Source organism: Bos javanicus, chromosome 28 (assembly GCF_032452875.1).
Source record: "Bos javanicus breed banteng chromosome 28, ARS-OSU_banteng_1.0, whole genome shotgun sequence".
Lineage (NCBI taxonomy): Eukaryota > Metazoa > Chordata > Mammalia > Artiodactyla > Bovidae > Bos > Bos javanicus.
The window spans coordinates 5,391,148-5,413,877 of record NC_083895.1 but is presented as its reverse complement, the minus strand read 5'-3'; the positions used below and the strand labels follow the sequence as shown (position 1 = coordinate 5,413,877).

Sequence of the window (22,730 nt, the reverse complement as noted above, 5' to 3'; positions counted from 1 at the left end):
GCACAGTGTGACACCACTCTCAAGCATGCCCTCCTGTCCTTAGCTACAATTCTGAAACGTTCCTACTTTGGTTTTTAATTCTCGATTCTTGTCAAGTAGAAAATTCATCTCATTTCTCTAATTCAGAGATTCTCAACCTGGGGGAAATTTTCTCCCTAAACTACGTCTTTTTCCCTCCCACTTCCTTTAATGTGTGTTAACCTCTCCAGCCCTCTTCTCCTCACTCCACACAGCGTTGAGCACTCTCACCTACTCAACTGCTTTCAAATATTTGTTCCTGAATCCCCTGCACTGTCCTCTCTCTTCTTCAATTTGGCCTTTCCAAAAGTGAATTCGCTTCTCCTCTGAACAATCCTACAACTGATCATTTTCGTGAAATATCAATCAATAACCTCCGTGCCATCTTCACTCCTCTGTTTAGATCATTCTAGACCTCTCCTCCCTCACCCTTTACATCCAATCCATTTCATCCTGTTAACAAGGCCTTTAAGAATCAATCCTGTCTTCTCATTCATGTATAGCCCATGCTCTTTATCACAACAGCTTCCTCACTGGTCTCCCTGCCTGTGTTTTGCCCCTTTGAATCAGTCTTCCATGCCACTACATGCCTTTTTTATTTTCTATTTAGCCGTGCCAGGTCTTAGTTGCAGCATGTGGGATCCAGTTTCCTGGCCAGGGATTGCACCCAGGCCTGCCTGCGTTGGGAACACTGAGTCCCAGCCACTGGAGCAATGGGGAAGGCCCCACTCCACGCCCTTTTTAAAACACAATTCTGGCCAAATTCTGGTTTAAAATATGACTCCCCCTCCCCCCCCCCATCTCCTTCAGAATAAGACCTCAGCCACTCCTGGTGTCATACAAGAACCTCTGAGACCTGGCTTTTCCTTCTCACCACACTCATGGTCCACTTAACAGTGAGTGATTTGATTTCCCCAACACAGTCCATTGCTGACATGCCTCTGGGCCTCTGCACGTGTCCATCGGCCTGGAATGCCCTTCTGTTCCTATCCTTGCTCAGGTATTACTCTTCTGTGAAAACTCTCAAGATCCCCTGATGGAATCACTCTGCCTTCCTCATTAGGACTTCTTTCTACATACAACTATTATGGTATGTATCACATGACATGTGATCATTTGCACATCTGCCTCCCTACTAAAATGCAAGTACCTTGAGGGCGTCTTAGTATTTTGCATCTTTGTATTTCCAACATCTAGCTGTGTTTGGAATATATATATTCTGAATTACAAAGGCCCGTCTAGTCAAGGCTATGGTTTTTCCAGTGGTCATGTATGGATGTGAGAGTTGGACTGTGAAGAAAGCTGAGCGCCGAAGAATTGATGCTTTTGAACTGTGGTGTTGGAGAAGATTCTTGAGAGTCCCTTGGACTGCAAGGAGATCCAACCAGTCCATTCTGAAGGAGATCAGCCCTGGGATTTCTTTGGAAGGAATGATGCTAAAGCTGAAACTTCAGTACTTTGGCCACCTCATGCGAAGAGTTGACTCATTGGAAAAGACTCTGATGCTGGGAGGGATTTGGGGCAGGAGGAGAAGGGAACGACAGAGGATGAGATGGCTGGATGGCATCACTGACTCGATGGACGTGAGTCTGAGTGAACTCCGGGAGTTAGTGATGGACAGGGAGGCCTGGTGTGCTGCGATTCATGGGGTCGCAAAGAGTCGGACACGACTGAGTGACTGAACTGAACTGAACTGAAGGTAATTTAAAAAAAAATCCAGAATTTTAAACTGAGACCACCATTAGGCATAACAAGAATATAAACAGAAGCAAAAAAGCATTGATGGGGAGCTTAAGTATGAAAGGGTAGCATGTAAAACATGTGAAACATGCAAACATGAGCATTTTTATGTTCATATATAAAGAAAATATATGAGGGGAAAATATTGTAACTGTTGGAATTCTGGTGTAAAACTGCAGTCATTGTAACATATCACAGACTCCTGCTGAAGAACCTTAAATCTCACATTTCTCATTAATAAAGTAACAGTATAAGTTATATAGGCTCAGACTGGGTAGAATGCCACAAATTACCATTATAAATGATATAATTTTCAGGGACAAAAAGAGACTTAAGAGACTTCCCATTTAGTGTGGGAAGAGAAAAGGATCAGAATCAGCTGGGGAGGTGTGTTTAGGGTTGAAGGGTGCAGAGAGAGAGGACGGGGGAGTGGGGAGAAAGGGAGTCCTCAGAACAAGAATGCGCCAGGCAGAGCAGCAGGTATGTGTACTCTGCAAACTTCCAAGATATGTTCACCTACGGTCCTTCCATGGTTCTGTTAACTGCAGGATCAAACTCACACCTCTTAACACTTGACCTGGCTACATAAAGACCTAGTTACCTAAACAAGCTATGACATCCCATGGCTCCTACAGCTTTGTTCAAGTTACCTCCAGGAGCAGCATTCCTTATCAAACATTTGGCACCTGTTATTAACATTCTTGGCATTGTGGTGTATGTCGGGGATATGAGCTGTGTGACCCAGAGAGCCACAGCTTCTTTTGTTGGTAACCAGGTGCACGGTGGTACCAGTTGTTGAGACAGGGCACTTACAGATGGCCCTCCCCCACTGTTCACCTTGACAGTGCTCAGCCTTCAACAATAGTTTCTGTACACCTCCTCTGTGTACTATTTCTAGATTCTCCTTTAACCTAGGACTGAAACGGTCATCTTCTCCTTTGAGTTTGTAGGGAGTCCTCATTACATTTTCATCTAGAAAACTTCAATAAACTTGTATTTGGTGTTTCCCCTACAAGAATGTGAACTTCTTGTCATGTGTCTTTTAAAAAAAATTTGTTCTTTCTTTCTTTTTGGATGTGTTGGGTCTTCACTGCTGTGAGGGCTTTTCTCTAGTTGCAGTGCCCAGGCTTCTCATAGATGTGGCTTCTCCTGTTGTAGAGCTCGGGCTCCAGGGTGCACAGGATTTGGTAGTTGTGGCTCCCAGGCTCTCAAGCACAGGCCCAGTAGTTGTGGAGCATTGGCTTAGCTGTTCCACGGCATGTGCGATCTTCCCAGATCAGGGATCGAACCTGTGTCTCCTGCACTGGCAGGCAGGTTCTTTACCACTGAGCCACCAGGGAAGCTCCTTGTCATGTGTCCCTAGTAGGAACCCAATCATTGTTTGTAGAATGATAACAAATTACTAAATGAAGCCACTTCTTGAGCCCTGTTGATGACAGCTCTCCAATATTTAGTCTAAAGCTCAAAGTTCTCCCAATCTGGTCTAACTCAATGTCTAATACAGTGGTTTTAACACAGGCTGCATATTAAAATTAACTCAGGGAACTTAAAAAAGGAAATGGCAACCCACTCCAGTACTCTTGCCTGGAGAATCCCATGGAGGGAGGAGCCTGGTAGGCTACAGTCCATGGGGTCGCAAAGAGTCGGACACGACTGAGAGACTTCACGACATGACACGACTTAAAAAAAATTCTGATACCCAGGCCCTCCCAAAGATTCCTGATTACTTTGGTCTGTGAGTGCTACCTGTGTATCAGAAGTATTTTTGAAAGTACTTTAAATATTTCCAACATGCAGCCAGGGTTGAGTGTTACTGCTCCTTAACTGGCCTTCCCCACGTCTTGCTGGACAAGTATTTACCATCCTAAAATAAATACTCACAGGACCAAAATACAATGAGGAGTCCAAGTCAGAAGACTGAGGTGAAGTGTTTTTCCGCTACTGTCTTCCCTATCTTACTTTGTACAGCAAGCCTCTACCTGTATCTCCATTACAACTGCTCTGGTGGGCCCATTCACTCAACAGTGACTGAGAGCCCCAAATATACCCGGCACTGTTCTACAGGCTAAGAATACAGCCTGAACAAGGCAGACAGGAAATGTGCCCTGAGGGGGCTGACTGTGCCTGCCCTTAAGGAGATAAACAACAAAGAAACAAGACAGGTTCACTAGGAAGTCCACCAGGAACATGCTGGTAAAGGTGCATCTACGGGAGAGCCTTGATTTATAGCATGTGCCAGTGTCTGTGGTCTATACCCTCCCACCGTGGCAAGTTTCAAGCTACCAATGCCTGTATGCGTGCTAAGGTGCTTCATCGTATCTGACTCTGTGCGGCCCTACGGACTTATGTGTCATGGGATTCTCTGTCCATGGGATTCTCCAGGCAAGAGTACTGGAGTGGGTTGCCATGCCCTCCTCCAGGGGGTCTTCCCGACCCAGGAATCGAACCTCTGTCTCTTACTTCTCCTGCATTGGCAGGCGGGTCCTTTACCACTAGCGCCACCGGGGAAGCCTCAAGCTACCAACACAACCTTACTAAACATAGAGTTAGGAGGAGATGGAAGGAGCCACTGTACTTTAGGATTTCCACTTACAGTGTGACATAAATAACTTCAAGAGCATAACAGTGAAATTTAGTAACTAATGAGGAAGTGCTGAGTTGTATTAACTATTTTTAACAGAATTTATTTAATGGAAATTTATATAATAATCTTTAATTTTTAATAACAGCAGTGTTTTAACCACAGGGTTGCAAACTTCATACAAGTTAATGAGCTTTGAAAGTCAGGATAAGACTGTTGTAGCATAACACTGAAGACAGAATATAAAGAAAATAAAACAGTAACTAATCAAGAGTGATTGGAGAGCTACTTTAGACTGAGTGTGTGGTGGGGGTAAGGTCTCTTTGAGGAGATGATGCTTGAGCTGGGATCTCAATAATAATAATAATAATAAAAGGCCAGCAATGCAAAGTTCTGGGAAAACACAGCATGTTGTACAGAGAGGACTTTAAGTACTCTGAGGAGGGAGCATGCTTACTTCTGAGAAACAGAAGGCCAGTGTGGCTGAATACCAGCGAGCAAGATGAGTCAAATAAGAGACAGAGCAGTTGCCCGACTGTGTAGTCTTGTAGGACACTGTAAAAGGACGAGACTTTTCATTCAGACTCTAATAGGAAGTTCTAACTTGGGTTATGGGTACACCCAGTAATTACCCAGTCCCAGTCTGCTTTTCATCTGTGGTATCACTGGAAGATTCCAAGCAGATCTATGGCTTCAGATACAACCTACTTGCGGATGGCTGTCATATCCATGTATTAAGGCCAGATCATCCTCTTTCACTCTGGTATCATATTTAAATATCATATGAAATATATTTATAGATCATATCATTAGAAATATCATATTTCTAACTGTATTTGGATGTTTCCCCAATACTTTGTGATGTATTAGGTCCATAACAAGATAATTCACAAGTTAAAAATCATAATGTTGCCTCTTACATCTCCAACTCCCCACATCCTAAACTGAAATTACTATTGTATAACCCCAACTAAACCTGTTCCTCTTCCTCTTTCTTATCAGTGAAAGGTGGCATCATCTGTCCAGGCGCCCTATCGCAGAAATCGGGAGTCAGCTTCAGCCTCTTAGCCGCCACATGTAACTATCCCGAGCACCAGACAAACTCACCCATCTCCCTTCTCCACAGACTCACTGCCACTGCCTGACTTCAGGCTTTCATCAATCACTTCCCTGAACTGTGGCAATAGAGTCCTAACTGATCTTCATGCTTCCAGATCAGATTCCTTCCCTAACCAGATTCTAATTCTACAGTCTTTGCTTAAGTAAAAGAGATCATCCACACAAGCATTTGAGAAACCTAGTAGTCTTCTTCACTTGCACTTTTCACTTTCATGCATTGGAGAAGGAAATGGCAACCCACTCCAGTATTCCTGCCTGGAGAATCCCAGGGACAGAGGAGCCTGTTGGGCTGTTGTCTATGGGGTCGAACAGAGTCGGACACGACTGATGTGACTTAGCAGCAGCAGCAGCAGCAGTAGTTCTCTTGGACTTTGAAAAATACAAATCCGATCATCCTTAAATGATGCCCTGTAGGGACTTCCCTGGCGATCTGGGGGTTAAAACTGCACAGGGGGAAGAGGTTCAATCCCTAGTCAGGAAACCAAGGTCCCACATGGCGCAGCCAAAAAAATAAACAAATGGTTGCCTCATAAAGTTTAAGATTTATCCTTAAGGACATTTAAACATATAAACTTCCTTTAGGAAATATCCTCTGCCTATCGCTTAGCAGTGCTTCTCAATTCAGTTCAGTTCAGTCGCTCAGTCATGTCTGACTCTTTAGAACCCCATGAATCGCAGCACGCCAGGCCTCCCTGTCCATCACCAACTCCCGGAGTTCACTCAGACTCACGTCCATCAAGCCTGTGATGCCATCCAGCCATCTCATCCTCTGTTGTTCCCTTCTCCTCCTGCCCCCAATCCCTCCCAGCATCAGGGTCTTTTCCAATGAGTCAACTCTTCACGTGAGGTGGCCAAAGTACTGGAGTTTCAGCTTTAGCATCATTCCTTCCAAAGAAATCCCAGGGCTGATCTCCTTTAGAATGGACTGGTTGGATCTCCTTGCAGTCCAAGGGACTCTCAAGAGTCTTCTCCAACACCACAGTTCAAAAGCATCAATTCTTCGGTGCTCAGCCTTCTTCACAGTCCAACTCTCACATCCATACATGACCACAGGAAAAACCATAGCCTTGACTAGACGGACCTTTGTTGGCAAAGTTATGTCTCTGCTTTTGAATATGATATCTAGGTTGGTCATAACTTTCCTTCCAAAGGAGTAAGCGTCTTTTAATTTCATGGCTGCAGTCACCATCTGCAGTGATTTTGGAGCCCCAAAAATAAAGTCTGACACAGTTTCCACTGTTTCCCCATCTATTTCCCATGAAGTGATGGGACCGGATGCCATGATCTTCGTTTTCTGAATGTTGAGCTTTAAGCCAACTTTTTCACTCTCCTCTTTCACTTTCATCAAGAGGCTTTTGAGTTCCTCTTCACTTTCTGCCATAAGGGTGGTGTCATCTGCATATCTGAGGTTAATGATATTTCTCCCAGCAATCTTGATTCCAGCTTGTGTTTCTTCCAGTCCAGCATTTCTCATGATGTACTCTGCATATAAGTTAAATAAGCAGGGTGACAATATACAGCCTTGATGTACTCCTTTTCTTATTGGGAACCAGTCTGTTGTTCCATGTCCAGTTCTAACTGTTGCTTCCTGACCTGCATACAGATTTCTCAAGAGGCAGGTCAGGTGGTCTGGTATTCCCATCTCTTTCAGAATTTTCCACAGTTTATTGTGATCCACACAGTCAAAGGTTTTGGCATAGTCAATAAAGCAGAAATAGATGTTTTTCTGGAACTCTTGCTTTTTCCATGATCCCGTGGTGCTTCTCATATTCCGTTTATTCTACCCTTGTCTATTTTGGTTCCCCCAAACATGCTAGGATGTGGTCTTCTTACACTGGCATCTAGGGTAGTCTTCCTCTTCCTCATCTACCATTCATATTTTAAAATCTCATTTCAGGTGTCATATTTTCTTAGAAGCCTTCTCCAAGTTCCCAGACAGGTTGGGTGCTCCTCCTTATCCCTCCCACAGCATACTGAGCATACTTCAATCACTGCGCTTATCTCACTTGCCTAGGTACTAAGTTGATTCAGTTGTGTCTGACTCTTCATGACCCCATGGATGAACTGTAACCCACCAGTCCATGGGGTTCTGCAGGCAAGAACATTGGAATGGGCTGCCATGCCCTCCTCCAGGGTATCTTCCCAACCCAGGGATTCAACTCACATCTCTATGTCTCCTGCATTGGTAGGCATGTTCTTTACTACTAACGCCACCTGGGAAGCCCTCATCTCACTTAATTATGATTATTTATTCTCATGATCTCCTGTGAAGTCCCTAAAGGCAAGAGGTGGATCTTTAACTTCCATATCTTGGACACTGTCAATGCTGACTAGAACACTGTAGGTACCTACTACTGCAACATCTGCTGCAATCAGTGGTTTCTAAAACATCTCTTAAGATCAGAGTGTTGCACAATTAAGAGCCTGGCAACGAAATATATAAGGGCAGTCTGAACCAGTAAGAAAAACTTCAGGTTAATAAGAAACTAAAGACTGTAGTCTTAAGAGTAGTGAGGGTTGCTGTCTAGCTTCAAAAGTAGTAACAGTGTACATGCAATGGCTTTAGTTTTTCACGTGAAAAAGTGGACCAAAGTCTTACCTTTGGCGAGCGGAGGAAATAAAAATTCAATTACTTCCTTTAATACACACGTGGAAAATTGCTGTTAATTCATAAACCAGTTTAGGGCTGAAAAAGCTACCTATAGGGAGTCACAGCTACACCGTAACCCTCTTCACTACATTCCAAGGTTGAAATATTTCACTGAACTATGAAGTGAGGTCAATGAAGAGAGAGGTCAAGTGATAAACCTTAGGAGAGTGGACAATTAGCAGCAATTATAAGTCCAGGCTCTTCACAGCAAGGGAACAGACGTTTTCCCATGTTCCACTGATTTCCCAATTTGAAGGTAGAGGTGGGTTTTGTTGTTGTTGTTGTTCAGTCACTAAGTCATGTCCAATTCTGTGCAACCCCATAGACTAGCCCGCCAGGCTCCTGTGTCCATGCGATTTCCCAGGCAAGAACACTGCAGAGGGTTGCCAATCCTGTCCCTAGGGGATCTTCCAGACCCAGGGATCCAACCCGGGTCGCCTGCATTGCAGGTTGATTCTTTATCATATGCACATTCTTTTCTGAAACTGAGTTTCTTGTTTACTTTGCTCTTTCATGTTTTCCCTGTTACCACGTTCCTACATAAATTAACCTTAGATTTAAGCCAGAACATAGATAACATGACTTTAAAATATGCACTTTCATTTCTTCTTATGGTAAATAAAAATTAATTTTTTTTAAAGTCAATTGCCCCAGGGTAGTGCAATATTGAGAGCTACAAATTTCTGCCTCAAAATTTCTTCATGAAACAGTGAGTTACCAACATTCCGTTGGCAAAAAAGTTAAAATCAGGAGAAGGGGTTTAGGCGGTGAAAAGGCCAATTGTAGGGAGGTCGGGTGCCATTAGCTGTCTTTCAAAATGACTTGTGGGAAAAGTACAATGATGGACAGAGACAGAAACACAATAAAAATTTCCAGAAGCTCCAAATCTTCTTAGATTAGAAGTCTTAGAAACTCGATGCACACATACAAGCCAAATACTTTTTCTCCCGGGAATATCACACCTGCAAAAGAGCGGGATGGGGAACCACAGGCTACCTCAGGTTGGGTCAGACCCGCAGGATTCTCCGGTTCGAGAAATCAACCAAAAGGTAGTTCGACACGCCCTCGCTAGAGAGGGAGATTCCCAACTCTACTCCCTCGTTTTTGTGTCAGAGGCTTCCTGAAGGCCCCATGCCTGGTGGAGTGAAAGGGAAGGAACAAGCGGGCAGGAACCATCACCAAGACAAACTTCTAAAAGCATACTGACGTTCACACACACCGAGATACACCGTCGCCCTGGAAACCAAATCAATCACCTAGTCCCTCCTCTGGGGATCTCGGACCCACTCCTTCGGACCTCGGGTCGCAGCCCGGAGGAACCCGGGACCAAGAGAAGCGGGTCCTCTCGCAGCCCCGCCCCGGCCTCGCTCCCCTGGGCGCATACCGAGTAGAGAAGCACGACAGCCCCGGGACTGGTGGAGCCAACGGAGAAACAAGAGTTGGATGAACTGGAATGATCCATGCTGCGGCTGTTGTCCCGGGCGTGGCCTGCGATTCTTTGCTAAGCAGTGGTGGTGGTGCTGCTGTGGGCGGTTCTTCCGCGCGGGGCGGCCCGACCTCGCCTAGGGCGGCAGCACCCTCTACGGCCGCTCCACAGGACCCCGGGCGCCGCCATCTTAACCAGGACGGAAGCCGCGCAGGGACTTGCGGCGCGCGCAGCCCGTCGGAAACCGGAAGCGGACGCCGAGCGGCGGGAGGTCCGCAAGATCTGCCCTGTCTTGCCGCGGCCCGCTGGCCTCACGATGGCTCAGGAGACCCGGTTGGCGATCTCTGGGCCTCCCGGTTCTCAGGCCCTTCTGGACTCTTTGCTCCAGAACCTCTACGACTTTGGTGAGTGCGGGGCCTCGGAGCCCACGTGGAGAGCCGACTTGAGGACCCCGTACCTGGCTGGCCTCAGGCTCCTGGAGCACCCCTCGGCTCGTACAACCTGGTTCAGATAATGGGTCCTGCACCCTCCCCTCGCCTACGACCGGGGTCTGTGAGTCTTTCTATGAATCAGATGTCCCAACTCGTTCCTGAGTGTGGGGGCCAACCGGCTTGCTTGTCGAAAGCATTAAGGCTTTCAGACTTAACGAGGAGATGTGCACAGGACCTCATGCTCTGGAAATAGCGTCCTTTCTCACTCCCGACCTCTGGCAAGCCCCTTTCCCCCACGCACCCCCAGATCCGCCTGACCCTCGGGCATTGGTGGCACCTTGTCGCGTTGGGACCCAGTCTTTTAGTGACTTCAGAGAACGGTTTCACATGAAGCTTTTCACGACCTTTCAGCCTTGAGTTGGCTGACTTATGCTCGCCTTCCTTCATCTTGATTGCGGAAAAGGAAACGTATCATTAAAGGCTGGGAACTCCTGGCACTTCAGCAAGGAGCCAGTTCTACACACTCTGAAGAATTTGCCCCAGGGAAGATGACACTCCTTCATGCACCAGAAATCATTAGGCATTAGTGCCGTATAGGTCAAACACATTTCTTCAATTTGTAGTGTGATGTTGCTGTTTTATTTTGGAGTCAGTTGCTCAAAATTCTAAGCTCATTACATAGCTTGGAATAAAAATAATAGCTAAAAAAGCATTGCGGTTTTACCATATACTCCATACTTTACATGTATATACTCATTTAATTATCACAACAATTCTATGAAATAGATATTGTCATTGATACTATTATTACAAGACAAATAGCATTATTGTAGAAATAAGCACTAGAAGTTAAAAAACTTGGAAGTTCACCCAGCTAGTAACTTGAAGAGCTTGGGTTCTAAGCCCCACACTGTCTGTCTCCACCTCCCTCACTTGTATTGACTTGTACTGTGGACAGAGTATCTCTGGGCCTTTGGAAGTGTTGGAAGACAGAGGAGACTTAGTCTCTGACCTTGAGAAGTCCTAGAGAAGACTGTATCTGCAGAATCCTAAATATAGTTTGTATTAACACAGGCTGGAACTTGGAGCTCTGAAGACACGGGCAGTATCTACTTGTTTTTATATCCCTAAAGCCAAAGTTTAGTTGGCTCTTTATTTAATGTGTGTATTTTATTGAAATATAGTTGACTTACAATGTTTCAGGTGCACAGCAAGGTTATTTATACAAATACACATATTATTTTTTGAAATTATTTTCCATCATAGGTTATTACAAGATATTGACTATAGTTCTATGTGCTATACAGTAAACCTTTGTTGCTTGTGCATATCTATTTTTTAATTAGAAATCTAGCATTCTGTTTATACTAAGTCAAACAAGTGGAATCAAAATGTAATTTTTTTAGTTAGGCAAAAACTCAAGTTTTCTTAAATATATATATTATACATATGTATGCAAAAGTTTTTTAGAAGGAAAGAAATGGAGAAATTGGAGAACATAAACTAAATGAAACAGGAGCACTGACTATGAAATAGAAAAAGTGAAACTAGGTGAAAAGTAAAAGATCATCTATAGTCTTATTGTTTTTAAACATGAGTGCTCATTAGAAACATATCTGGAGCTCTGAAGAAAAAAACTACCTGAGCATTTGTATTTTTCAAAAAAATTCAAGATAATTCTGATATGCATCTGGATTTTAAAAAGTGATTACAGGTTTTTCTACTAGATCCTAGTTTTGGTGATACAGAGTTCTATTATTTTTCTGTTGACCAATCATGATACAATAGTGTTAAGTGAGTAGTAGTTACATAATTACAAAGTAAAAGATGTTTATCAGTTTTCACAGTCAATAGCCAGACAAAAAGTAAAAGATAATTACAATTGCAAGTCGTAATGGGAACATGATTAACAATATAAAATAATTACATAGAATTTAGGGGGGATCAAGTAGAGTGATGTGATAAGTGGAAGTGCATACATGCACATTTTTCACCTACCCAGTGTCTTTTGGTTGGTGCATTTAATCCATTTACATCGAAGGATCTATATGTATGATCATATTATTTTATTACTGTATATAATATAATAATATCCTCCTATATTATCACCATTGTCTTAATTGTATAGGTCTTTCCCTTTTCTTGTGTTTCCTGCCGAAAGTTCATTTAGCATTTGTTGTAAAGCTGGTTCCATAGTGCTGAATTCTCTTAACTTTTACTTGTCTGGAAAGCTTTTAATTTCTCCATCATATCTGAAGGAGAGTCTTACTGGATAGAGTATTCTTGGTTGTAGGTCCTTCTCTTTCATCACTTTAAATATGTCATGCCATTCCCTTCTGGCTTGTAGAGTTTCTGTTGAGAAATCAGCTTATAGCCTGATGGCAGTTCCCTTGTATATTATTTGTCATTTTTATTATGACAAAATGGGGTTGCAAAGAGTCAAACACAACTGAGCAACTGTCTCTTACTCAAGCTTTTGTTGATAGGAGGGACTAGGTCTGGCTCTGATGGGCAGGGCCTTGCTCAGTAAAGCTTTGATCCAATTGTCTGCTGATGGGTGGGGTTGCACTGCCTCCCTGGTAGTTGGCCTGAGGCATCCCAGCCCTGGGGTCTGAGGGCTCTACTGTAGGGTTAATGGCAAACTCCAGGAGGGTTTACTCTAAGGGAGACTTTCCAGTGCCTCCGTCCCTGTGGTGAGCCCCTGCCAACCCGCACCTCCCGAGGAGGCCCTCCCACACTAGCAGGTACTTTAGGTTCAGTATCCTTTGAAGTCATTGCTCCTCTCCTCTGGGTCTTGGTATGTACAAAATTTTGTTTGTGACCTCCAAAGACTGGAGTCTCTGTTTCTTTCAGTCCTTTGGAAGGCCTGTAATCAAATCCCACTGGCCCTCAAGGCCAGATTCCCTGGGGATTCCAAGTTCTTGTGTTATATCCTCAGGCTGGGAAGCCTGACGTGGGGTTCAGAACCTTCACGGCAGTGTGAGAACTTCTTTGGTTTTATTGTTCTCCAGTCTGTGGGTCACCCACCCAGCGGGTATGGGTTTTGGTTTTATTGTGTTTGCACCCCTCCTACATCTGGCTGTGGCTTCTTCTTTGTCTTTGGACATGGGGTGTCTTTTTTTTTTGGTGAGTTCCAGCATCTTCCTGTCAATGATTGTTCAACAGCTAGTTGCAATTTTGGTACTCTTGCAGGAGGAGATGAGCATACATCCTTCTACTCCACATCTTGACCAAGGTTTTCTCATCGACTCTAAATACATATATTTTCTTATTAAAGGTTTGTATTTTAAATTTGAGTTTTGGCTGCACTGGGTCTTCAATGCTGCACCTACCTGGGCTTTTCTCTAGTTGCGGTGAGCATGAGCAAGAGCTCTTCTCTAGTGGTGGTGCTGTGGCTTCTCCTTGTGGGGACTTCTCTTGTTGCAGAACACAGGCTCTAGACGCACAGGCGTCAGTAGTCGCAGTTCGTGGGCTCAGTCATTGTGGCCCACAAGCTTAGTTGCCCCACAGCATGTGGAATCTTCCAGAAGCAGGTATCAAGTATGTGTCCCCTACATTGCAAGGTGCATTCTTTACCACTGACCACTGGGGTCGGGTCCAGTGGTAAAGAAGTCTGATACACATTTACTGAATAAAAATCTGAGAAAATACAAACAAGCATAAATACTCAGCTAATATTTAGAGAGCCCTGTGATATTCATACTGTCAGTCAGTAGTGAGGCCTAGAGTTCTTGTCCGAACCTTCAGGTGACTGGTCAGAGTTTAAACAGTTAAAATAAAGGGGAGGTATATTAGTTGCAAATAAAGGGATTCAAATTTAGCCAATTGTCTTAGGTTGATCTTGGGCTTCCCTGGTGGCTCAGATGGTAAAGAATCTGCCTGCAATGCAAGAGACCCGGATTTGATCCCTGGGTCAGGAAGATCCCCTACAGAAGGAAATGACTGCCCACTCCAGTGTTCTTGCCTGAAAATTCCACGGACAGAGGAGTCCATGGTGTCACAAAGAGTCGGACACAACTGAGCGGCTTTCACTTTTTCACTTTCAAAGCCTTTCAAATTAAGCTAGTTGTCTTAGATTCATTTTAGTTTATAACCATGAAAGGAAATAGGAAGACTATGGTACCCACCTGTAACCCTAGAGAGTGTTAAAAAGAAGCAGTGGTGGATGTACTTACATTTTTGGTACAGACTGTGAGCCAGCTAGGATTACCAGTTCCTGGGGTGTTGTCATGATGACACTTTTAGTCAGGACCAAGGTAAGGACTAGGTAATTGTACTAAGAGTCAAAGACATGAATGTAATTACCTTGGGAAAAGATGACTAAGTGCTTTGGAGTCTCTGAATTGTGCAGATATTGAATACGACCCTCCGAAGAAAAACAAATATATTCTTTGTGTGTATTTCTGGGTGTTTGTAAACTGTGACATATGGACGTGTGCATTCATATGATTTGATATTGGTGACAGCTGAAGCACAAAATATTTATTTTTCCTTTTTGTGTTCAAACAAACAGGAGAGACAGAAGATGAAACAGAAGAGAAAAGAGTCAGAAAAAAGAGAGAGAAGAAGAGAGGTACGGGGACCCTGGCATCCTTGGCAACAGAGCCAGCTCCCCAACCCGAATCTCTTGTCAGAGGCCAGAGGAAGAATGCTGCCAGCTTCTTCCAGGAGCTCCAGGAAGAGCTGCAGGGCGCTCCTGCTGTGACCCCCAGTGGTTCTCCTGTAGGACCTGTAGTCTCTGGAGCTGCAGCAGCCTGCTGTCCCCCAAAGAACGACAGGGAGCTGGTAGAAGTGGTACAGTTTCACAGCCGAAGTAAAAAAAGAAAACAGAAGCCAGATCAAGACGAGAACACAAAGGTAATGAATTGGCTCATATGGTGAAAACCCTGATGTTGTCCTGCCACAGTTCTAGGCACTGGGATGTAGCAGTGAACAAAACAGGCAAAACTGCCCTTCTCTCAAGGAACTTCCATTCTGATGGGAAGCAGAGGGATTCTGCTGAGCAGCAGTCTCAGGCTGCATTTGTAACTCTGGCCCAGAATTCAGTCCACGAGAGAGGTGTGGTTGCTTATCCAAACTTTTTCACAAGTTTTTGTCAAGGTCATTGCAGAAATCCAGATGTTTACATTTCTGTTGCTTTCCGCGTGTGCTGTAAACTTTTGTCTGTCAGCAAAAGAAAAAGAGGATTATCTTAGTTTCTTGGGGCTCTTGTAGGGAAATTAATTCTCTCACAGTTCTGGAGGCCCAAAGTCCAAATTATGGTGTTGGCTGGGCCCTACTCCCTTCTTCAGAGGGTGAGTTCTTCCTCGCTTCTTCCATCTTCTGACAGTTACAGAACTCTGAACTCTGTCTGTACATGGCCTTCTTCCTGGTGCCTGAGTCTCAAATCTCTTGCCTTTCTTTTAGAACGACACCCATCATTGGATGTGTTATTGTTCAGTCGCTAAGTTGTGTTCAGCTCTTTACGCAGTGGACTGCAGCATGACAGGCTCCTCTGTTATCCATTATCTCTTGGAGTTGGCTCAGAGTCATGTCCATTGAGTTGGTGATGCTATCTAAACATCTCATTCTCTGCTGTCTCCTTCTTTTGCCTTCAGTCTTTTTGAGCATTAGAGTCTTTTCCAAGAAAAATCAGCTCTTCGCATCAGGTGGTCCAAGTATTGGAGCTTCAGCTTCAGCGTCAGTCCTTCCAGTGAATATTCAGGGTTGATTTCCTTTAAGATTGACTGGTTTGATCTCTTTGCTGTCCAAGGGACTCTCCAGAGTCTTCTCCAGCACCACAGTTTGAAAGCATCAATTTTTCGGTGCTCAGCCTTCTTTACAGTCCATCTCTCACATCAATACATGACCGCTGGAAAAAAACGTAGCTTTGACTAAACAGACCTTTGTTAGGCAAAATGATGTCTCTGCTTTTTAATACATCATTGGATGTAGGGCCACCCTAAATCTGGGATGGATCTCATCATGAAATCCTTAACTTGATAACGCTACAGAGGTTCTTTTTCCAGAGAAGGTCACATTCACAGATTCCTGGCATTAGTGCATGGTCATATCTGTTTGAAGACCATGATTCAATCCACTGCAAAGACAGCTAGGCTTGCATATTCTTGATGAACGTGTGAACACAGGCTAGGATGTAGCCATATCTCCTTTGATCCTAGGTCAGCTTTCCAATTCTTATAGTATCCAAGTACTGGGGCAATGGGAATTCTTACAGGCACATAAGAAATGGATTCTTTTGGCCCTTGTAGCCAGAGCTCCCAAGCTGGCCAACCAGGGAGCTTCCAAAGACTGGTATTCTTTACCATAGGGTACTACAGTGGGCCAGACAAATATTAGTATTTTCTGTGTGTGCCATGATATGAAGAAGGTTGGAGAACAGTGCTGTGAAATACAGTACTGCCTTTGGGGAATTTAACTGACACTAAGCACCTAGATACCCTCGTTTCCTGGAATGTCTCGGTCTTTAGTTTCCTCTTATATCGACTTGTTCATCCTTCTGGAATAGAGTTTTATTTTGTTCTGGAATGTCTCGGTCTTTAGTTTCCTCTTATATCGACTTGTTCATCCTTCTGGAATAGAGTTTTATTTTGTTTTTTCTAATTTTTTTTTTCTAATTTAAGAACAAAATTTAAAAATTAAAAAAAAAATGTTTTTTCTAATTTTAAAACAAAACAGTTTTGTTTTGTCCTTTCTAGGACAAAAAAAGTTGTCATTGAATGAGTCTGTATCTCCCTGTCTCTTAATAATAGAACACGTACAGCGGCCTTTTTCTTTCTGCTCCGCAGAATCCCCTTTTCACTGCAGTTGGCTTTTCTCAGGAACCTCAGCTCGTTTTACCTTTGGATGTGGACCTTTGCGTTTCTTTGTTTATTCTGGGCTGTGCTGAGTCTTCGTTGCTGCGAGGGTTTTTCTCTACAGTGGTGGGTGGGGCTGTTCTCCAGCTGCGGTGTGTGGGCTTCTCGTTGCCATGGATTCTCCTGTTGCAGAGCACGTGAGCTTCAGTAGTTGTGGTGCACGGGCTTAGTTGCCCTGCGACGTGTGGGATCTTCCTGGACCAGGGACTGAACCGGGGTCCCCTGCGTTGGCAGGTGGATTCGTAACCACTGAACAAGCAGGGAAGTCCTCGTTTTACATTTTGGACTTCCTCATCTTGATGAAATTTTTTAGCTTTTCTTGGTGTTCTGCCCTTTTCTTCTTTTAAAAATTCATTTTCTGAAGATACAAATGTGTCTGGCTAAGGAGACAGTATGTGAACACAATGAAAATATATATGCCCATAAAAAGACTTTAGAATGTTGATATTCAATATATAAATAACTGCAAATTAATATAGTGCTAGTCATTATGGCATATCCTGGGTATAAGGCACACCAGGCAAAGGCCAGTTCTTTGGAGTAATTAGGACACATAATACTATGCTAAGAGTTTGCAGAACATGGGAAAATGTACATGTTGTGGCTCCTGCTCTCTGAAAACTTACAAGTCACCATCAGACAGTCAAACAGACATGGAAACAGACATGATAAAATAATGGTGGCTTCCACTGACCAGTCACAGGAACAGCTGGTCATCTTTGAAGTATTCCGTTTGTTTTTTATTCCTGTTTTCCTTTTATTTCTCCATTTATGTGGTCCCCCCCACTAGTTGATTCTCCATGTGAGTTCCTGTTGCCGTCCGTTGTCTGAAGTACTCTTGTGAACACAAGAGGTACTGGCAAGTAAGTGACCCCCTTTCCCCAGAATTTAGGTTGTGCCATCAAAAATGATCCAACTACACAGTGTATTGAAACAGATATTCTTGGGTGTGATATGGTGATTTATAATAAGAAATATTACATTAAACATAGCCCCTGTTTCTAGCATGGAACTCCTAAAACTCTTAGAATTTCTTCAAAGATGAGAGAAATAAAGGTGTCTTTTCTGTTAGTGAAGTGACTTGGAAAGCATCCTTGAGTGGGAACTAGTTGCCAGGAGAACCAACCTTGTGATTAGAGGACTGGATAGTTCAGTCCTATCTCCTGACCTCTGGAGAGGGCAGTCAGTCAGTCAGTTCAGTTGCTCAGTCGTGTCTGACTCTTTACAACCCCATGAATCGCAGCACGCCAGGTTCCCTGTCCATCACCAACTCCCGGAGTTTACCCAAACTCATGTCCATCAAGTCGGTGATGCCATCCAGCCATCTCATCCTCTGTCGTCCCCTTCTCCTCCTGCCCCTAATCCCTCCCAGCATCAGGGTCTTTTCACTGAGTCAACTCTTTGCATGAGGTGGCCAAAGTACTGGAGTTTCAGCTTTAGCATCAGTACTTCCAATGAACACCCAGGACTGATCTCCTTTAGGATAGACTGGTTGGATCTCCTTGCAGTCCAAGGGACTCTCAAGTCTTCTCCAACACCACAGTTCAAAAGCATCAATTCTTCGGCGCTCAGCTTTCTTCACAGTCCAGCTCTCGCATCCATACATGACTACTGGAAAAACCATAGCCTTGACCTAACGGACCTTTGTTGGCAAAATAATGTCTCTGGTTTTTAAAATGCTATCTAGGTTGGTCATAACTTTCCTTCCAAGAAGTAAGTATCTTTTAATTTCATGGCTGCAGTCACCATCTGCAGTGATTTTGGAGCCCCAAAAATCAAGTCTGACACTGTTTCCGCTGTTTCCTGAACTGTTCCCATGAAGTGTTTGGACCAGATGCCATGATCTTCGTTTTCTGAATGTTGAGCTTTAAGCCAACTTTTTCACTCTCCTCTTTCACTTTCATCAAGAGGCTTTTTAGTTCCTCTTCACTTTCTGCCATAAGGATGGTGTCATCTGCATATCTGAGGTGATTGATACTTCTTCCGGCAGTCTTGATTCCAGCTTATGCTTCTTCCAGCCCAGCATTTCTCATGATGTACTCTGCATATAAGTTAAATAAGCAGGGTGACAATATACAGCCTTGATGTACTCCTTTTCCTATTTGGAACCAGTCTGTTGTTCCATGTCCAGTTCTAACTGTTGCTTCCTAACCTGCATACAAATTTCTCAAGAGGCAGGTCAGGTGGTCTGGTATTCCCATCTCTTTCAGAATTTTCCACAGTTTATTGTGATCCACACAGTCAAAGGCTTTGGCATAGTCAATAAAGCAGAAATAGATGTTTTTCTGGAACTCTCTTGCTTTTTTGATGATCCAGCAAATGTTGGCCATTTGGTCTCTGGTTCCTCTGACTTTTCTAAAACCAACTTGAACATCTGAAAGTTCATGGTTCACATATTGCTGAAGCCTGGCTTGGAGAATTTTGAACATTACTTTACTAGCATGTGAGATGAGTGCAATTGTGTGGTAGTTTGAGCATTCTTTGGCATTGCCTTTCTTTGGGATTGGAATGAAAACTGACCTTTTCCAGTCCTGTGGCCACTGCTGAGTTTCCCAAATTTGCTGGCATATTGAGTGCAGTACTTTCACAGCATCATCTTTCAGGATTTGGAAGAGCTCAACTGGAGTTCCATCACCTGCACTAGCTTTGTTCGTAGTGATGCTTTCTAAGGCCCACTTGACTTCACATTCCGGGATGTCTGGCTCTAGATAAGTGATCACACCATCATGATTATCTGGGTCGTGAAGCTCTCTTTTGTACAGTTCTTCTGTGTATTCTTGCCACCTCTTCTTAATATCTTCTGCTTCTGTTAGGTCCATACCATTTCTGTCCTTTATTGAGCCCATCTTTGCATGAAATGTTCCCTTGGTATCTCTAATTTTCTTGAAGAGATCTTTAGTCTTTCCCATTCTGTTGTTTTCCTCTATTTCTTTCATTGATCACTGAGGAAGGCTTTCTTATCTCTCCTTGCTATTCTTTGGAACTCTGCATTCAGATGCTTATATCTTTCCTTTCTCCTTTGCTTTCGGCTTCGCTTCTTTTCACAGCTGGAAAGGGCAGATGTACTCAATTATGCCTGTGTGAGGAAACCTTTGAAACTCCACAGAGGAGCGGTTTGGTTTGGAGAGCTTCTGGGTTGGTGAGCATGTGGAGGTGCTGCAAGAGTGGGGCCCAGAGAGGGGGTGCAGGGTCCTCTCTGCTTCCCACATGCCTTGCCCTCTGCATGTCCTCCATCTGACTGTTCCCGAGTTACAACCTTTTAGAATAAACTGGTGCTCTAGGAAGTAAACGGATTTTTTGAGTTCCATGAGCCACTTGAGCAAATTAGTTGAACACAAGAAGGGGCTCAGGAGAACTTGCAGTCTGTAGGTGGTGGGTCAGATGTGCTACATGTAACAATCTGGGCTTGTAGCTGGTCTGAAGTGGGGATGGTATTGTCAGACTGAGCCCTTTGCCTGTGGAATCTGTGTTGTCTCCGGTACGTAGTGTCGGAGTTGCACTGAGCTGTGAACACACAGCCGTGTGTTCTGTGTGTGTATTCTAATCTACAGTACACGCTTTATTGTACACTGGCTCCCACACGTGAAGCAACCTTCTTCCCTACATTGGAGTTGGTGATCAGAACCCCTTTTAATGGACTCATCTGGGAACTTGGCCACCATTGGTCAGAGAAGGCAATGGCACCCCACTCCAGTACTCTTGCCTGGAAAATCCCATGAGTGGAGGAGCCTGGTAGGCTGTAGTCCATGGGGTCGAGAAGAGTCTGACACGACTGAGCGACTTCACTTTCACTTTTCACTTTCATGCATTGGAGAAGGAAATGGCAACCCAGTCCAGTATTCTTGCCTGGAGAATCCCAGGGACGGGGGAGCCTGGTGGGCTGCCGTCTATGGGGTCGCACAGAGTCGGACACGACTGAAGCAACTTAGCAGCAACAGCAGCAGCCACCATTTGTATATTTAACCCATTCCAGATATCTGACCTGTAAGTAAACTTCCTGATCATGTCCCATTTGTAAAGTTCTGATTACAAAAGTAATTTGATAAGAAATAGTAGGTCAGAGGTCACCTTTACATTGATTTGTTCATTCATTTATTCCGTAAGTAATTGGGTACCTACTATTTGCCAGACCCAGGAGATGCCACAGTAAACAAGATAATAGTCCTCGGCTTTCATGGAGTATATTGTTTGTTAGTGCAGTCAGGCAAACCCTGCATAAATTAATAATATACTTTAAAAGTGTTTTAAATACTCTGAAGGAAAGATGCAGGGTCCTGAGAGTAACAGGCAGAACCTCCATTGGAGTAGGTGGTTGGAAGTGTCCGAGGAGGTGACTCTAGGCTGACACTGTGTTGAAGGGTGCCAGGGATGGGAGAGAAGAGAGCAGTGTAGGCAGAAGATGGCTCTGCTGATGTCCTGAGCTGTATTGAGGTCTGTAAGGTTCTAGGAGCTGGGAGACTAGCAGGAGGAGGACAGTGGGGAGAAGGTGTGAGCTGGTGGAGAGACAGGCTGGGGCCAGACACACCAGGCCCCAGAGGCTTGGGGCCTTCAGATTTAAAGTGCATGGAGAACCACATGGAAGAATTTAAGCAGGGGCGTGAAGTGATCTGATTTATATTTTAAAAGATTGCTGTGTCCCCTGCATGGTAAATGGATTATAGGTAAAGCAGTAGCCAGAGGCATGAGGGGACTGGGTGAGGTGTTTACTGCAGGGTCCAGGATCAAAATGGGGTGGCCTAGACTTCTGATTTGAGAGTGGAGTGGATGAGCCCACTCTTTAATGAGTGAAAGGCTGCTTGTGAGGAAGAAAGTTCCTATGCTCTTAAGAAAGGGTCAGGTGTAGCTTAAATGATCCAAGTATTATTCAGCTGTCAGGGCTGTATCTGATAAGCCTATTTCTCCACCCTTAAGGTCCATCTTATGAACCTTAGCCTCCTCTGTGGCCTCTGTAGAAGAGAGACAAGAAAGACATAGTAAAAACAATAGAGCAGTGTACCGTAGATCAGAAGGAACACGTGGATCCTATGGCATGGGCTGTGGTACACATAGACTGCTTCTGAGCATGTAATGCATTGCTGAGTAAAGATTGCCAGTATTTCCTGAAAGCTTACTGTGTATATTTGTTGCTCAGTCATGTCGAACTCATTGCAGTCCCATGACTGTAGCCCACCAGGCTCCTCTGTCCATGGGATTCTCCAGGCAAGATACTGGAGTGGGTAGTCATTCCCTTCTCCAGGGGCTCTTCATGACCCAGGGATCGAACCCAGGTCTCCCACATTGCAGGAGATTCTTTACCATCTAAGTCCCTAGGGAAGCCCCATTTCCTGAGTGGTTGCTGTGTACTAAAAGTGATTATTTATGTTCCTTAACTAGTTCAGTATTTCATTGAATCTTCACAATTCATGTGACCTGTTTTCCTTTTGCAGAGGGGATTGATGCCTAGAGAGATTTAATGATTTGCTTGCATATAAACAGTCACCCCACCATCCCATATAAACAACTCTAATACCCTAGAGCTTTGGAAAGCACAAGTTTAGGTGTTTTTTTTTTTTTTGTATGTTTGGTACAGATTTATTTGGCAGCAAAACTGACCTGAACTGATGTGAGGCTTAAGAGTTACTTTTGTTGGTTCCATTTGACATAAATATTTATAGGCGTTGCTACAGAAATGTGACTGTGCTTAATTATGAGCTGCTGTCTTAGATCCCACTGGAAATAGTAAACAATATCCCATTGTGTACCATTGAATGTGAAAGATTACAGAGATCTCTTCAAGAAAGTTAGAGATACAAAGGGAACATTTCATGCAAAGATGGGCAAAATAAAGGACGGAAATGTACACAGTATTCAGTATATTCACAATATTTCCTTCTGAGTTTTCTTAGGATTCCAGATGAAGGGTTGTGGA

The 22,730-nt window shown here is 44.0% G+C and overlaps 2 protein-coding genes across 3 annotated transcripts in view; one reads left to right on the top strand and one right to left on the bottom strand.

Annotated features, from left to right (window-relative positions):
* The window catches only part of GNPAT (glyceronephosphate O-acyltransferase), a 40,490-nt gene extending 30,914 nt beyond the window's left edge, over positions 1-9,576 (bottom strand). The window contains exon 1 of one of the 2 annotated variants that reach the window (XM_061404813.1): positions 9,493-9,576. In XM_061404813.1, the coding sequence (XP_061260797.1) occupies positions 9,493-9,570 (78 nt within the window). In that variant the 5' untranslated portion in view covers positions 9,571-9,576. The remainder of the gene's footprint in view (positions 1-9,492) is intronic. The other variant, XM_061404814.1, reaches the window with a different exon arrangement.
* A 272-nt stretch (positions 9,577-9,848) lies between these two features.
* C28H1orf131 (chromosome 28 C1orf131 homolog) overlaps positions 9,849-22,730 on the top strand; it is a 32,779-nt gene continuing 19,897 nt past the window's right edge. Inside the window, exons 1-2 of the mRNA XM_061404816.1 lie at positions 9,849-9,938; positions 14,479-14,822. Of these exons, the coding sequence (XP_061260800.1) occupies positions 9,851-9,938; positions 14,479-14,822 (432 nt within the window). The 5' untranslated portion in view covers positions 9,849-9,850. The remainder of the gene's footprint in view (positions 9,939-14,478; positions 14,823-22,730) is intronic.